The sequence below is a fragment of the Lissotriton helveticus genome, chromosome 4_1 (genome assembly GCF_964261635.1).
Source record: "Lissotriton helveticus chromosome 4_1, aLisHel1.1, whole genome shotgun sequence".
Classification (NCBI taxonomy): domain Eukaryota; kingdom Metazoa; phylum Chordata; class Amphibia; order Caudata; family Salamandridae; genus Lissotriton; species Lissotriton helveticus.
Window position 1 is genome coordinate 198,980,366 of NC_136063.1, and position 18,161 is coordinate 198,998,526.

Below are 18,161 nucleotides of genomic sequence, written 5' to 3' on the forward strand. Positions count from 1 at the left end.
CATCACCCAGACCTGCTGTCCGGACTGGAACTCGACCAGAGTGGCATTCTGGTCGTACCACCGCTTCATTTCTTCTTGACTGGCCTCGAGGTTTGCCTCAGCCAGTTCTCGGAACTTCCTAGTCTGGTTCCTGAGGGCCAGGATGTATCGAAACACATCCGGAGGGGGCTCTGGGGCCGCTGTTTCCCATCCCTCTTTGACCAGGCTGAGGGGCCCCCTGACGGGGTGCCCGTAGAGCAGCTCGAAGGGGCTAAACCCCAAGGATTTCTGGGGAACTTCACGGTACGCGAAGAGGAGACAGGGAAGGAGGACGTCCCACTTATGCCTCAGGGGCTCTTCGAGACCCATGATCATTCCCTTGAGGGTCCGGTTGAATCGCTCCACCAGACCGTTACCCTGGGGGTGGTATGGGGTGGTGAATTTGTACGTCACCCCACATTGTTGCCAGAGGGACTTCATGTATTTCGAGATGAAGTTGGTCCCTCGGTCGCTTACGACTTCTCGGGGGAATCCCACCCGAGAGAAGATCCCCATGAGGGCCCGCCCCACTACGGGGGCTGTCACCGTTCGGAGGGGAATGGCTTCGGGGTAGCGGGTGGCATGGTCCACCAAGACGAGGATGAATCGGTGACCTAAGGAGGTCCGGGGGTCTAGAGGGCCCACGATATCGATTCCCACCCGCTCAAAGGGGTACTGACCACGGGGAAGGGTTGGAGGGGGGCCTTGCGCTTCCCTCCGCTCTTTCCGCTGGACTGACACGTGGGACAGGACTTACAGTGGGCCTCCACATCGGAGCGCATGCCTGGCCAGTAGAAGTGTGTGACCAGGCGGTGATACGTCTTGTCTTGTCCCAAGTGTCCCGCCAGGGGTACATAATGGGCCAGGTTCAGGAGGAAGCCGCGGAAACGTAGGGGTACCACCAGCACCCAGGCTGACCCTAGCTCGGCAGACTTTTGTTCGCTGTAAAGAAGGCCGTTCTCCCAATAAACAAAGTAGGAGCCGGACTGGTCACCGGCGGCCTGGGCGGCGGACTGCTGCAGCGGCCAAACCAAGGACGGACAGGAGGTCTGTTCGAGGCAAAACTCTTCTCGAGACGGTCCTCCTTCCTGGCGCCACTGGGCCAGCTCAGGAAGGTCGTCCAGGCTCGGGGTCGGTTTGACGTCAGGGCAGAGGGGACCCGCATCGGAGGGAGGGCTCTCCCCGGGGGACAGCTCAGGGGTTTCAGATGCCTCGGGGACCTCGGGGTCCTCGGGGGCTGGTTGTGCGGTCTCAGAGTTCACCCTCTCGGGGGTGGCCATCCGGGCGGTCATGGACCGGGTGCTCACACAGGCCCATTTGGGCAGGCCCACCATCTCCAGGTGGGCCCTTCGCTCTACCCGCTTCCACGGGGAGCTTTCCAGATCGTTGCCGAGCAGGCAGTCCATGGGCATGTCGGTGCGGACCGCTACTCGTAACTCCCCGGAGACGCCCCCCCCCACTCGAACGGGACTTAAGCTATCCGGCAGGTGCGGACGGAGTTGTCGGCTGCGATCACCCGGCAGGAGATGTGGGGAACAATTTGGGCTTCGGTAACCAAGTGGCATTTTACTGCGGTGATACTGGCCCCGGTGTCTCGGAGCGCCCCTATGCGGTGGCCATTGACGGTCACCTGTTGTCGGTACTTCTCTGTGTTGTCTGGCAGGGGGCTCCTGGGACCATCTCCCTATCACCCAAGGAGACTAACATCATTGCGGCGGGGTCAGTCCCCTCGAAATCCTCCTCCCCTTCCTCTTCTAGGGCTACAGAGGCTAGGTGGCGCGCTGGGAGACCCGCAGCGGCGGGCTTCTTGAACAAAGGGCATCGGGGGTCATTGGCATAATGCCCTGGCTATTGGCAAAGGAAGCAGGCTTGGCTGACTCGGGCCCTGGCTTGGCTGGAGGAAACCCTGCACGCGCTGTGGGAGGCGAGGTGCCGGGCTGGTTTCTGGGGGGACTGCGCGGGGACCCTACCTGGGACCCCCTCTGGCTATTCTGACTCCCCCCTCCCCTCTGGCGGGAAGATCCCTGTTCGTTTCGACTAGAGTCTCCCCTGGGTCCCCGGGGGACTCTGGTGCTCACCCAGCGATCGGCCTCGATGGCCAGTTTCCGGGGGTCAGCCAACTTGCTGTCCAGGAGGTGCTGTCAGAGTTCCACAAAGCAATTCGTGGACAAATGTTCATAAGCCATGAGGTCGATGAGCCCCTCAAAGGTGGACACCTTGCTGCCCTTGATCCACCCTTCCAAGGCCCGGCTGTAGAAATTCACATATTCCACCCATGTGGTTCCGGGGATCTTCTTGCAGTCTCTGAACCTTTGTCGGTGCATTTCTGGGGTGAGCCCGTACCTTGTGAGGAGGGCCTCTTTCATGTGGCTGTAAGAGGTTTGTTCGGAGGACGGTAGGTCAAGTAGGGTGTCTCTCCCTTCGCTCAGGAATCAACCCCACAGCCCGGCCCCCCAATCCGTCCGCGGAACTCTGTGGGAGGTCATGGCGACCTTGTAGGCCTTGAACCATTGCTGGATGTCATCGTTCTTGTAGTATTCTTTTACCACGTCCTTGGGGATGTGGACTTTGGGTTCCGCCGGGGGAACGGCCTCTCGGGTCGCCGAGGTTCGGTTGTCTTCGCTCCGGGCCTTCAGTTCGATCTCCTTCAGGCCGCGTTCGTGCTCCAGCTGGAGTCTTTTCCCTTCGTGTTCTCTCTGGAGTTTCTTCTCCTCCAGTACTCCTTGCAGTCATAACTGCTCGATGGCTAGCTTCTTCTCGGCCAGCTTGAGTTCTCCGTCTATCTTCAGACGGGCTAGTTCCAGCTCGTGGTTTCGATCGCGTTCTCGGTCGGTCATCTCTTCTGGTGACAGACCTCTCTCCGCGCTGGGACTCCGCGTCGGGGACTCCGCTCTCTCATCCTCTTGGGCGCGGGTTTCGGTCAGTGGCCCTCCCTCTCCACCGTCTTCTGTCGGCGGGGGAGGTTGTGCTCCGGCCTCCACCCAGGCTGTCAGGGCTTTTTGAAAGTCTTCTTTGGTGCTTAGTCCCGTTGTCGGGATATGGAGATCTTTGCATAATTGCTTCAGTTCTCGGTGCGTGTAGTCTTCCAGAAGCTCCATCTGGAAGGTGGTCTTGTCGTTTGTGAGGCTCATGGTTGTTCTTCGTTCGGGTAGTGTGTCAGTACTGTACGATCCCTAGACGTAGATTCTTATCACGACGCTGCCACCAATGTTGGAAGGGGCACTCTCAGAGGGCCAGGTTGTGCTCACCCGACCACCCCAGGACTCACCTCTCCCACAGATCTTGCCGAGTCTTATCGTGAGGTCCCCACCGGGGAGGACTTTGAATCTAGGATCGTACACACTGAGCTCACACCACACTTACGAACGGACACCACACCGTTGAATTGCAGTAACAAGTTCTTTATAAGCAGTAAAAGGAAAGTAGCACTCTTATGTATAATTGATCGAGGTATCACAAAAGTCTTTGAGGGTTCGGGAAGAGGGAAGCGGGACAGTCTTTAGTCTTTGGCCCAGTACGAGGCGTACCCTACGCACAGCTCTCAATCCTCGAGCCGGGGAATACGAAAGATGATGGTCGTACTGGCTGCTTGACTCACGTCGAATCGGCTCGGTCGTGATGATGGTCTCGATGGTCCAGCCGGACCAGAGTACTCCTCGAGCCGCGACGAGGTCAGCAGGGCTCGATCCGGAGAAGTTCGGGAGGAGCCGCGACAGCGTCAGCAGGGCTCCGAGGTCTTAGAGAGGACGAGCCGCGACAGCGTCAGCAGGGCTCCGAGGTCTTTGCAAGGTCGAGCCGCGACAGCGTCAGCAGGGCTCCGATGGTTACGAGTTCAAGCTCGAGCCGCGACAGCGTCAGCAGGGCTCAGGTGGTTCAGTTCCGTATTGCGAAGAAGGAGCCGCGACAGCGTCAGCAGGGCTCAGCGATGCAAGGTTGAGTTCTTCTTAGGATCAGCCGCGATCAGATCAGCAGGGCTTCCAGGTCCAAGATACAACTGCCCGCTAGTTGTGGTGCGGGCCTTGATATAGTCCAGTGGCCCTTTGATGTCCGGACCCTCGCAGACAGAGGTCTCATGCCTTGGGGGCTGGTCGTTGGCGAGGTCCGGCGGCGGCTCTTTGATCTCTTTGGAAGATGCGTCCGGGGATTCCCAGACACCAGCGGGTCTGGAGCCAGCACTCGGGGAGGCCAGAGGTGCGAACGAAACTGGCCCACAGGGGTTGGCCAAAGGTGTGACGGATACCAGTTTCTCAGGGGAGGCCGGAGGTGCCATCGAAATTCCCTGGCTTATCTCACTAAGGGAGCCCTTTACCTCCCAGCCGGGACTGGCGCGCCTTTGGAGTCTGGGTTTCACTGGGGGCTGGGGTCACGCTAGGCCCAGGGAGTCAGGGATCACGGGAAGGACAAAATGGCTGCCGGGCCTTGTGGGGCATGCAGGTGTAGGCGCTCGGAGCCGGGGAGTGGGACGGGATACGTGGGGCTGGTCGCCGGTTACGGGGTCTGGGCGTACAGGGGCAGGACGACCAGGGCTCGGGGTGCAGGCTACGCTAACGGGGCGCTGCGCAGGGAACTCAGGGTGCGGAGGAACAGGGCTGGACCACGCCACGAGGCCGGGTCCAACAGGCAGATAAAAAGTCATCTTTTTAAAAAGAACTTTTTTAAAATATTTAATACAAATCTGACTTTAGCACTGCATTGTTGTAATACGTCTTGTAAAAAGTCCAACAATTAACTTTGTAGCTGTTTCCTAAGCCAATATAACATTATTTGCATTTGATATTTATATCCCAGTGCTTTCCTATAGAGCAGCTAATCCTGCTACAGTGAAAATTGCTTTTGTGGCCTTATCACTATAAGGACATGTTTTACATTAAACTTTCACATGCCCGCCTTTTAAATTCCATGCACCTTGCCTTTTTGGGCATTGAGGCCTACCTAAAGGTAGCTTGCTAATATTTAAAAAAAGGTTTTGGCCTTTCAAAAGGGATTATTTTGACAGGACGAAATTCCAGTTTTAAAACTGCACAGGCAGGCTATATTTCTAGGGGTCTCATCATATTTTGGACTGACACTCTAGTGGTCACACTATGTATTTTGCAGTGCACTAATGACATTTAACTGACAGGCGCTAGGTACACTTTGTACCATAAACTAGGGACTTACAGGTAAGTTAAATATTCCAATTAGGAGTATTGCCGATTTTGACATGTTTTGATGAGTCCTAGTGCATAGACAGACAACCAGCAGTATTAGTCCAAAACATCGTTGGGGATCATTCAAAAAGAGGCATTTTCCTACCGTGAATAACTAGCATCTTGTTATTTAGAAGTTCATCTATAGTGATTAATTCAATTATTTTGTTTAATGCTACATTTTCTACCATAAAATTGATTTGCAAAAGAGAAGTGTACACCAACATAAGGCCTGATTGCAATGTCGGTCGAAGAGCCCATAATGAGCTTGGGGTGTCCTTTGCCACTGAAACCTCTGCCCTTCACCCCCACCCAAGCAGCATTATTGTCAGATGAGACTCTGGAAGTTCTGAAGTTCTGGGTTTCTGGCAGTTAGTGGCTCAAATAATAGACAACCTGGATGACGGGCTCTCTGCCCTGCCTGCCTTACAGTGAGTATTGCTGTCTCCTTGCACCTCAGCTACCACCATTGCTATTGGTACATCTGCCCTTATTCCTCCTTCTGCCCTTATCGCCGCCCATACAACATTTAACCACCTGCCACAATCCAAAGCTCTGAACCCATTCCACCACCTGCCCCCCTTTCAAACCTTGCCCCCTTCCCACATCCAATCCCAATTTCGCCTTCAGACCCCTTACCACCTGTCTCAACCACAACCAAAATCATCCCATCCTAATAAACAGTCCCAAAGACCTAAAACTCACCATTCCCTTCACGCCATCTATCCAGAACCAGCGGGCCCTGCCCCGTGAAAATAATTCTTAAAACCACACCCCATCCCAAGAGGTAAGTGCCCAGCATGCCAGGAGAATAGGTAGCCCCCTGAGGAGAACATTACTACACACTGTAGGAAGCATTACAATTTTCATTGACCGTGACAGGACACTATTCATTTGAAACCCACTGCTGGACTTTGATTTGTCTTCACTTATGTTTTGTTCCCCACTCTAATAACTAGAAGAGGAAACTATTTGTTGTCCATTCTTCTTTGGTTATTATAAAAATATTAACCCTGAAGCATTTTAACTGTTGTTTACTTGAAGAAATATTGTGTTTTTAAAATGTCATTTTTTTTACAATATGTGACCGCATAGTGCAATTTGTTCAAGATGTTAGACATTTCCTTCCAGTTCCAGGTCGTTACCATGTGTTGCATTGTGAGAGATGCAGTCCTTTCTGATGTGTGTTGTAAGAAGTGGTAGTGTTCTTGTGAGGGCTTAATTTAAGTGGCCTTCAGAGTGATAGTATGTGTGTGACTACATTTCACACCAATGGCTTTGTAAATAAATGGATGAATTGGAGGAGACATTGTGCTTCACAAATAGTCCATGCCATAGATTATGTATGGCTAATCCTAGGTTAAGGATATGAGTGCAATGTCTGGCATGTGAGTGTGTATCCAACCCTTGATATAATTTGATCAATTTATACACGTAACACATCAGTGACTGGTTAATGGAAATCTGTACTTGGGCAACATGTGTAATTCATGTGATTGCAGAATGTGTGGTAAGTGGGTAAAGTGTGATGAAGGTTAGACTGACTTTTTTGGTGTTTTCTGATTAATACTCAAAATGAGAACAGTTTAGTTATAGAGTGTTCAAATGATACATCAGTGTGGGAATGGATGTGTAATAAATATGCATTCATATACTGACTCGATGTGTGGGGGTAATAAAATAGTATTAGGTGAGTATTTAATATCAGTTTGTAGTGTGAGACATGTGGCCAGATAGGTACACTGGGTAAACCACTGTTATATGTGTTACATTTAGTAGCATTGATATTTAACTCTGTTCTTTTAAAAATGTTTTAAGAAAGTTTTACTTAACTTCTATTTTGCTGTGGCTTTTCTTGTTCATCCAGCACTGCCAGATAGAACCCCAGGTCTTGGAGTAGCATGGGACATGTTGCTTGCCTAGATTTTGTAGTTGTTGTGGGCAGGGTTTGGCTATTGCTCTTTTTATCCCAAAGCAGGGGTGGATTGTCAACCGTCACATTTCCATCGATAGAAATTATATTCTAAATTTAGTTGAGTATTGTCTTTCTGTCGCTCCGTCCATCATGTTTGGAGTGTCACTTTATTGACAGAGAAAGAAAATGCGGTGGAGGCAGTCAGACATCTTTAGCTGCAGATATATAAACACTTTAATACTGGCCACATGCATTCATTAAACTCCAAACCAGGCCCCTAGGGCCTGATTATGAATTTTGCGGTCTGATGGACTGCCAAAACCACAGTGGCGGTGCAGCTACTGCCGCACCGGCAGTCCGCCCGCCGTATTTCGAGTAGGGCGGTCGGACCGTCATGGGACCGCTGCTACCACTAGGGAGCCACGATCCCTGGTGGGCTTGCAGTGGTCTGAGGCCCGCAATATGCTGGTGGTGCTGCTGCAGCACCACCAAGCATATTGCGAGTTTCCTCACCGCCATACTTTTCATGACGGTGAGCCCGCCAGGAAAACTGTGGCAATGAGGAACAGGCTTTGCCGCTCCCATTGCAGTGTCCTACTAAGGCTCACCACCTGAGACCCCCAAAGCACCGCCCGCCAGACCAGGAGAAAACTCCTAATCTGGCGGGCAGTCGAGTTTGGGGGAGTGGGAGCAGGATGCTGGTGTGGTAGCCCGCTCGCACACCGCCAAGCTCGTTATCAGACCCTTAGTCTTTATAACTGTCTAAGGCATTAAAAAGTTAGTCCTTACTAATAAAAAATGCCATAATTAGAGATGTCATTATTTTGGCAAAGTAAATATGTTAAAGAACATACAGTGGCTTTTAATTATAAGCTACCAGGCATGTTGCATCTGTAGTGTAATAAAAGGACTACTTGATGTACATTAAAAAAATGATGCACCATCACCAATTGTTAATAACCATTCTCAATATGCAATGCCTTTAATAGACAGCACATGAAAGGCAATGACCGAAAGGCGTTGATCCAAGCGTCTACCAAGAATTAGTGACACAGGGTCCGGTCCCCCAGCTTTATCCTAAAATGCATGAAAATTCATCTTCAAAGGTGTTGTCCACGAAGGCCGTTGAGCAGCTATGTCTTCTAGTAGCGACAATTAATGGGGTTCTTCTAGCTTGCAAGCTTCTGTCCTCCTATCAGTGTTGAATCTGATTTTCTTATTTTCCCATGAACCATATCACATTTAAGTAAAACCCATTTCAAATTCAGCCTAAGCCCCAATTTACAAAGTTGTTTGCACATGCAAGTGTACCTGCCTCAGTGCTAATTAGCTGCTGCTCCTATATGACGTTGAGCGTTTACAGGATCATAACGCAAAGAACAAGTTATATATGATATTGCCCTCCCTGACTCAGAACAGTCACTGTGTGCCATGCAAGTGTATCATAGGTGAATTTAAATATAATTTAAAAGGTACATTAAACAAAATGAGAGCCATAGGCAACTTCCAAACACAGAAAAATACCAATATAAAATGGGAGCTCATTAAGCCTGTTAAGTGGTCCAAAGTACATAAGGCCACTATTTTTTGATAGTCTGTCTGGAGGCCCCCTCGCTGGTGCCTGAGGTATGAAGGTCCTCTATTTCATGTTTCCAATGAGGTGCACCAGTACATGCTCATGGAATCTATAGAGCTGCTTTGGTGCTTTCTGCCTCCCTTTGTTTTTTTGGGATGAGAGATGATTCCCTTCGATGGTCTGCTGAAACCAGCATGGTTTTTCAAATGATTCCTCAAACCCCCTCTAAAAAGGAAGGCAAATGTTTTTTTAAATGTACTTTGCTCTGCACTATTCATGCACTTCTTTTTGTTTCCCATAGGAGGGAGAGACACCGCTGCATTTGGCAGCAGCTGTTAAGAAAGACCTGATCCACATAGAGGAGGAAGACACCAAGATCATCAGGATGCTCATGGAATATGATGCTGACATCTCTTCTGCCACCACTCAGGTACAGCTCACTAATCAATTTAGAGTGCTGGGCAGAATGAGCAATTGCCAGCACTGTTCCATCCATGTATGTAAAGTGGTGGGCCACTCGTGGCAGCAGAATCAAGCATTGGCAAAGCCAAAAGGTCTGCCATTAGTAAGCCTGAAATGTTTTAATTAATTTAATGAATTTATATTTTTTCAAAATGTATACATTAAGCATTACCAGGGCTATTTGCAAAGGTAACTTACACTAGTGAGTCAAATTATTTATTTATTTATGCTTAGTTGCTAAAAACGATTGCATAAGATACACCTGGAAAATGTATCTTTTAAATTACAATAAAAAGTCTTTATAAAAGTCTCATGTGACGATTTACTCATTGTCACTGGCAGAGTGTCACAACAGACATAAAATTCAGACGTTGCTAAACAATTCATCTGGGAGACGCAAGATTAAAAGTAGATGCTAAGGGCCAGATGTGTGCAGAGTTTGTGACTGTACTCCAGACTGTGCAATTTCTTCTCATAGTTCAGAAATGGGACAGTACGAGCCCAGCTGGTGCAAGACAGTTGCATGGATTTAGGTGCACGGGACGGGACACAACATATTTCCCATCTGTCGTTCTGAAGTCTGACTTTGCAGAGTCCCACAGGGGCAGCATGTCTGGGGAGTCAAGTATTGATGGTGATACCCTTTGGGAGTATCGTAGCTAATGAGATCTAACTGAGCTCCAGCTCAGCTCTCTCGCTCAAGCAGCTCCACCCAAACAGCAGATGCCGCTGACCGCCCATCCAGCAGACACCACCATCCGCTACCAATGCTCCAGCTCCGCTCTCCACTCTTACTCTCTCCAGCCCTTTCCCCATTTGGCTGGCCAATTTCTCCCCACCCCCACTTGGCAGCCACTTTCTCCCAGAAAGAGTCATGGGGAAGTTATGGGAGGGGCCTCGGGGGTGATCGGCGGATCCTCCAGGAACTCCCAGGAAGCAAGGATGGGCCAAGGGATTGGTGACAGATAGCCAGCAGGCGGGCCTAGGGTTGAGACCGCCTAGTTCTCCGCAGGTTCCAGACCCCCACAGTCTAGGAGGGAAGCAGTATGCAGCACCCAGCAACAGCCACCATGCAGCAGGCAGTAGGGTAATTGTAAGTTGCACAGGTAAATGTACTCGCACAGGTAAAGGTAAATGTACTCTTACACCACATAACATCTCTACCAAATTCCATCTGGCCTACCTGTCTGGGACCTGCACCAACCCCAAAGAATGAACTAAAAAGTCTGGGAGTATGGCTGGAGCAGGACCCAGGCAAAAAAGACAGCGGGCATTTGCATAGGCCTACTCCGCTCTGCTCGAAAAATACTCCCCCTACTGCCAGAACTCTCAAGGAGGTTACTTATCCAGGGTCTGATTTTATCTAGACTGGATTATAGTAATGCTCTCCTCCTGGCAGCCCCTGAATCTAACATTCTTCAACGAGTTCAGAACTCGGCAGCGAGACTCTTGACTGGCACCTCACGTAGATCGTCAGCCAGATCGGCACTTAAAGCCCTTCACTGGCTACCAATTCGTGAAAGGGTCAAATTTAAAGCCCTATGCATTGCTCAAAAGTCCCTACAGGGGAATGGCCCCCTATCTTAGAGCATTTTGTTCGCCCATACAAGGCCACTAGATCGCTCCGCTCCAATCATGCCAATTTGGCAATTGTCCAGAGAGTTAGGTGGACGCGAACTGGGGGTCGCCGCTTCTCAGTGAACTCAGCGACCTTGTGGAATGCTCTTCCACTCAGGATTCGGATGGAGCCGAGCCATCCAAAGTTCCAAAAGCTCCTCAAAACCTTCCTGTTTCCCCTAGACCCCTAGCCGTTGGCACTGTCTTTGGTATCCCTTGTTCTATAGCGCTGGGATGCTCACGGGCAGCCATGCGCTTTATAAATGTAATTTAATTTAATTTCATTGGACTTTGGGGGGCTGTAGCAGGTCCCCCTTCACCCGGGGTCATCCGAATCGGCCCCGCAGGGGTATCCATTGGTCCCATCTTTCCATGCATTTTCAGTGTGACGGGCACCATTGGATGCCCGCTACAGGGTGTACACTTTTCCCCACACACACCTTTTTGCTATGGGAGCATGTGTATGCGTTCGGTATACAGGCTCCCATAGAATTCAATAGGAGTCCGAGCGAACCGAGTCCGTCACCATATGGGGGCATCGGAATCGGTCGCTCAGACTCACGGAGCGCAATTCGCTAGGAAAGCCCTCCGGATCCGAGTCGTACGGAGGTCTTTCCTAGTGAGATCGTAATCGGCCCATAAATAGCAAACTTGCATAGGTGAGGAGTTCCCCATAGAAAAGGTATGAGGAGTGGAGTTGAGATTTACTTGGGGGTTTGTGAATAACGTTTTGTAGTTCTTTAGTACCACTACTAAATGTACTACACAAGTAAATTTGTATATTAGCCCCTAAATGTTTAAAACTAACAAAAATTAAACATAGTACTGTCTGAATATTGTGAATATGAAAAGATAAAAAGTAAAAAATTATCTGTCAAAGACGTAAATAAAAGGAAACAAGAAATACAAGCAGAGAGTAGTCTACCAGTCTTTAAACAGAACTGCCATACTTTTTAGGCAGATGTGCACAAGCAAAATGCTATCACAGTCAGTGAGCAGTGCCTGTGGACGAAGTGGACTGACAAATTGCCCTCTGCTATATGCAGTGGTGTATGGATGCAAAATATAAAGAGAGCAGAGTTAAAACTCATATATTACCTTGAATAATTTTTAAACAGATCGTTGTAAATAACGTTTTTCTATCATTTATTTTTAATGTGTGAGAGTCTTACAGACATTTTGCAGACAAAATGTGTTTATGTTTCATGCAACAACCAAAAAAAAAGTTTCTTTTAGATCATTACAGGACCTCTCATATGACAAATGGGAATGTGTGACAGAGATTATTTGCAGTAATATTAGTGAGCTGCTGCTGTGATACAATCACTATCCCTGAATATCAGATGGACACACATTTAGAATTTGACCAAAGAGGTCATGAAAGAGCTGAAACTGGAACATAAAATCAAAGCTATTCTGAACAGAGCCCCCCAAAATACATTTGGCCCAGGGTCCCCAAAATCTCTAAAACATCCCATTGTGTGTATTGGTGTGTGTGTGTGTGGGTGCGTGTGAGCATTCCGCACATTTCATATCTGTGAAAAACCTGTGCATAATTTTCTTGTAAAATGCTGTCTAATGTTCTGCTTATATGCAAACATTTCTTAACTTGTCCTCAAAGTTGCGGTTGCCTCATTTCAACAAAAATCTTTTGATGTATTGCTGTTTGGAAAGAGAGTGTCTGGCTGAGCAGGAACAGGTGACATTGGCTTATTTCGGTCGGCAGAACCTGTGTCATAAATTCATAATACCAGTACAAATCATTTCCTTACGAATATCACATCGCACTACAAGAATAAGTCGTACCACTACAAACCACATTAGACAGAATTGAACCTAACTAGAGCAGTACGTGTGGAAGTGTTCTGTTTACAATACTCTACAGTTCCTTCCATAGTAGGGCTAATTTGTGTGTTCTTCTTAAGTCTAGTAGTAAATAATGCTGTGGTAGAGAGCTCTAACCTTGTTTGTCACTGGCCCAACACATAGCATCCTATTCACCTTGTTATAATAGAATAACTTCCGTTGAGGAGATAGAAAATGAAATATCTCCATATAATATAAAGATAAGATGTATTCCGTTGACAATTCCACTACAAACAAAATATTCTCTTGTAGGTTGCCTAAAATTCATTCTGGCCCAATCTGAGGCCTTGGACAGTCAGCATGTGCATTCCTTCCCGCAAACTACATGGCACCACTGGGTCTGTCTTCAGCAAATATAATCCTGGCTGCCAAATGTACACTGATGACACCCTACTTATGCCTACTACACCTTCTGGGGTGTAGGCCAACAACCAGGACTCTCCAGCCATCTCTGCCATGGGCGTTTCTTTCAATCTTACTCCAGGTGTAACCCATTTCCTTGCAGTCAGCATCGAGGCTTTGGCACCAGGTATTTCTCGGACTTCCTCTTTTCCTTCTCCCTTGATGGATCCAGGTCAGGACTTACTTGGTGGTGTTTGATGCGGGCTTAAGGAGAGGGTGTAACCTATCTAGCGCCAGCACCTTTTCATGCTTTCTTCAAGAGGAGGGAGTTGGAATACCTGTTGCCATGACACCCAGACCCACTCACAATACAGGGGTGACTAAGAACAGCAAGATACTTGCAACCTGTTTAATGGTTGTCTGGAAATTTCCTGCAAAAAAACCTGCTGTAACTCAAAGTGTGAAAGAACAAATTATTTTTTTTCTCAAAAGATTGGCTGGCCAACAACATGAGCTCTATAATTTCTTCTCACTCTACAGAGATGTGCATCCCTGGCGTTATGCCTATTTCAGATCATTTTTATTTAGATGTTTATAAAACAATACAAAACAATACAGACAAAGAGAGAGGAAACTGTGTGGCATTGCGGGCTTTGGTGGGTAGGACAAGTTATGTATATGATTTATTGTTGTATACACATAGCATAACATCCCATGTAAGAAAGCTGTGCATTCCCTTAGCATGAGACAATAAGTGTATTGTACGTGGTCTTAAAAGTGGTGACCCCAGTAGAATATCAGGAGTTTACGTAGAGTAGGAGGGAAGTTTAAATCGAGAATATCAGAGAAGGAGGAAAGTAGGAGAAATAGAGAAGTGAAGGGGTGAGGAATAAGGGGAATGGGAGGGAAGAAAGTAGAGAGGATGGGCATCAGACGGTGGTGACGGTGTCACTTATATAGAGCATATAGTGAATATGAAAAGCAGAGGAAAAAGAGGGAGAGCTAGTAACGGATATATGATATGAGCTCAGCAAGAGTAAAAACTGTGTGGTGGCGCTGGGTGAGTAGTGTATGAGTCCAGTCTTATGCAGATTTTTTGTTTTCTCTTTGATGAAAATTTCCGTTAGGTGTTTAAATAATTATCTGCACCTCTGGTAAATTCGACCCACGCCACAAAGTATGGATTAATAACTTCGACAGGTCCTTCTATTCTGAAACAACGGATTTCAGGCTGGTTGAAACTAGTATGTCTAATAGAAGTAATTCTTCATTTAGAGAGTGGGTTACTTTGGGGGAAAAATGGCAAGTGCTATTGGAGCGAGACTCTTGCAGCATATTTATATACCAATTTATCACCCAGAGAGATTACATGATTTGTATAAAATCATAGGTTGTTGCGCAGTGCCACCGAGACTCGAATCGGGATCCCCAGTATTCAAGTAAGCAGCTCTGGCCACTGCACCACATTCTCTCCACTCCCGTTTTATGTCAGGAAGCTCTTTGCTTCTCCCTTCCGATAATTGATGAAAACAGCTCATAATTCATTACATAGGCAAAACCGATCCATTAGCAATGCTTGTTACATTTTTCAACAGTTCTCTTACATGTTGTTACAAAACAACCATTCCTGAAGGGTTAATTACGACTTTGAAGTGTCTCTGGCTGAAAGGGGAGAAGGGGGATTCTCTCCAGGGTGCCTGCAACCTGAAACATAGTAAATATGTGCAATTGATTAATGAGCAAATCTAAAGGTCACTTGAGAGCCAGTATATACTTTTTTATTGATGGAGTCTTCTCGGTGACAAATATATATTCTTTTTGAGAAGTAACGTAAAGGTGTTATCAGCTGAGTTCTGGAGTGCAACCTTCTAACAGAAAATATAAATAAAATGAAATAAAATAAATATATTTAATTTACCTGTCTTCAACCCTTTCTTTGTGGCCGCCTAAGACATACTGTGCTATATCTGTCAGCTCCTAACAGGAGGGTTTAATTAGCTGGAGATTCTACCCACCAGACTTGCATACCATTCTGGTGAGAAAAAACACACTTTAAATTAAGTTTAAATAAAATAAAAGCTAAGTAAAGGGACTAATGCAAAGTGCTGCCCTGGGTTTGCCTGACTCTTTGCAAATGGGTGGCTGGGCCAGTCTTTTCCCTGATTAATGCCACTTGTAACTTGCCATCCTTGATGGGCATTTCATGCTTATTTCTCTGCTCCACACACAAACCTCACTCTGGGTGATAGAAAAATCAATCAGTCAGAAACAATCAAGTACTTGGAGTGTCTGAACACTTTTCCCAGAACCCATAAGTGGACCTCGCTCTTCAGCACACTTCAGAAGGGATTGGACATAGTTCTTCCCTGATGGCAGTCTCCCTTTCGGGTTAGGTTTGGAGAGGAAGTGCCAGCAGGCCGGGGGTGTTCATGCTCCTTGTTTATGCAGCCCTTGAATTGTGGATAAACAGAGTGTTGTAAATGGCCGCCCTCTCAGTTTCTGTGCTTGTGCTCGAACCATGATCGACGCAGACCCATACATCTCACTTCGCTGTGTTTATGTAAAAAACATCCCACGCGGCACGAAGAGTGAAGGATTTGGCTCCGACGTGTCTTGTACAGTCTGTGTATTATAAGCTGACCTCCATTCAGACTGCCAACCTGGGCACAACAATTACATTTTATTTTAGCCAGAATCGCTTCCTTTGAATCTGTGCAGGTGGCTGATGTTAAATATTAAGCTGGGTTTGGTGGCTCAGTGGACTAATTCGCCCACCGCAGGGGCCTGTATTCGACCTCATGGTCACAGGTTAAAATCCCTCCTTTATCCACCTGAGGTCGATGAAATCAGTAGCATTGAATTGGGTAGCAATAAACATCTGTTATTCAGCGCCAAGATGCTTGCGAGTGAACGTGCACGGTACAAATACACGTTATGTTATCATGCATTACGCGTTTCTGACAAAGATTTTCTGGGCCTTATTAATGAGGCCTTGCGACACTTTTGCGCCGCCATTGCATCACTTTTTGTGACGCACCAGCAGCGTAAACAAATGTGCCACATTGCACCCTATTTACAAAGTGTTGCATCTAGGCAGATGCATCACTTTGTAAAACCTATACACCACCTTATACCTGCGCCAGGTATAAAGTATGCAGGGTGTGCGTTACCCGCAAAAAGCCTTGTAGAAGTGGCGCGTTGAAATCTATATGATTTCAGCATGCCACTTCTAGGACGCTACTCCGTCAATAACTTACGCCTGTATCACAGCAGGCGTAAGACTGATGCAGGCGCTGGACACATTGCTGGAGTTGCATCTATTTTCAGAAATACTGACATATCTATAACTCCTTTCGAAATGGAACGCCATACATTAAATATGGTGTATCCATCCTGTCTCAAGGAGGGTGCAGTGCAAACTGTTGCATCGCTGTTTTCACGCCACGATGCAACAGTTTTCATAAATGAGGCCCTCTAACTTTAAAAGCAGGCGCTCTTGTGACACATAGTAGCACTGTACTACGCAAAGCAACGTCAAACACTAGTGCTGATCACCTTTTGTGCGCTAAAAGCTTTGTATGCTAAAAGCTGGCTCGAATGAAGAACTACATGCCACTGTGCTGTGTACTAGCAAACCCTCACAAGTTGTACAAAGAGCGAAGGGACGTAGAGAAAACACCCCAAGTATTACACATCAAATAAAGTTAGGTAAAACAGCAAGACACAGCTCTGCTTGGAATCCTAACGCCGAAAGAAAACAAGCTCTAACAATGGGTATGTCTTTGGGACGAGCGACATGCAGCATTTTTTCACGTGTAATTTATGTAATGTTCACAAAAGTTGCATATATATATATATATATATATGGATGTATGACAGTACAACGCATGCTTTTACCACGCATGCTGTTACAACGCAGTTTTTACAACGCATGCTTTTACAACGCATAGCGCTTAGGGGTGCTGGATAGTGAATAGTTTAATTTACTATTCCAACTCCATTCCCCGTGGATAGTAGGGAAGGTGTTGGATAGTAAATTAAATCTATTCCCTATCCTAGAGTGCCCCCCAGCGCAATGCTTTGTAATGACATGTGTTGTAATAGTTGAGTGGTAAAAGCACTGCGTGGTGAAAGTTGCGTTGTAAAGGATGTTTCCAATATATATATATATATATTATATATATATATATATATATATATATATATATTTTTTTTTTTTTTCCAAACCAGGGGGACCGCCATGGGCACGTGCTTCGCCCCCAGCTACGCGAATCTCTTCGTGGGCTGGTGGGAGAAGCACGTGGCCTGGGGGGGGACCAATGAAAAATGGTTGGACCATATTATGATCTGGACAAGATATATTGATGACCTGTTTGTGGTTTGGCGGGGCGACAGACCCTCGGCTGAGGAGTATGTCGCGACACTAAATAACAACGGTCTCAATTTAAGATTTACGAGCACAATCAGTGACAGATCAGTACACTATCTCAATTTGGAGGTCTTTGTAGCAGATGGCTCCATACAAACAAATCTCTACCGAAAGCCAACGGCGGGCAATGCCGTGCTTCACGCGGCGAGTCATCACCCGAAAAGCATGATAAGGAATATTCCTTTCGGTGAAATGCTTCGCCTGAAGAGAAATTGTTCAGATGCCAATGATTTCTTACATGCACAGGATGCAGCTGTCTCTAGATTTTTGGAAAGAGGCTATTCGAAAACATTGCTAACGGATGCCTCTAAGAGAGTAGAGCTCACAGACAGAAAGGACCTCCTACAAAACAAAAATAAAAATACAAACAAAACAATGGAATCTGAGAAAGTTACAAGAATGATCACAACCTATAATATGAGATCTAATGAATTGGTCCAAATTTTCAATAACAACTGGCATATCCTTAAAACAGATATAGTCCTGAAAAACAAGTTACCCCCGAAACCCTCTATAACTTATAGACGGTGTCAATCACTCGGTGACCATCTAACGAGGAGTCACTTTGAGGATCCTCCAAAATCATCTAAAACCAAACCTGTTCAAGGTTTCTACCCATGCATCCATTGTAAAGCGTGTAAATATAGCTAGAAAAAAATCAAATATGAGTGTAGACCCAATGATCCTCGGCCCACCAGATCAATCACCACATTTTTGAATTGTAATTCAGAGTTTGTAATATACTGT

General features: G+C 47.0%; 1 protein-coding gene across 1 annotated transcript in view; it reads left to right on the plus strand.

The window, feature by feature from the left end:
- LOC144827102 (uncharacterized) overlaps positions 1-18,161 on the plus strand; it is a 466,306-nt gene that overhangs the window by 216,686 nt on the left and 231,459 nt on the right. The window contains exon 14 of the mRNA XM_078685542.1: positions 9,000-9,128. Within this exon, the coding sequence (XP_078541668.1) occupies positions 9,000-9,128 (129 nt within the window). The remainder of the gene's footprint in view (positions 1-8,999; positions 9,129-18,161) is intronic.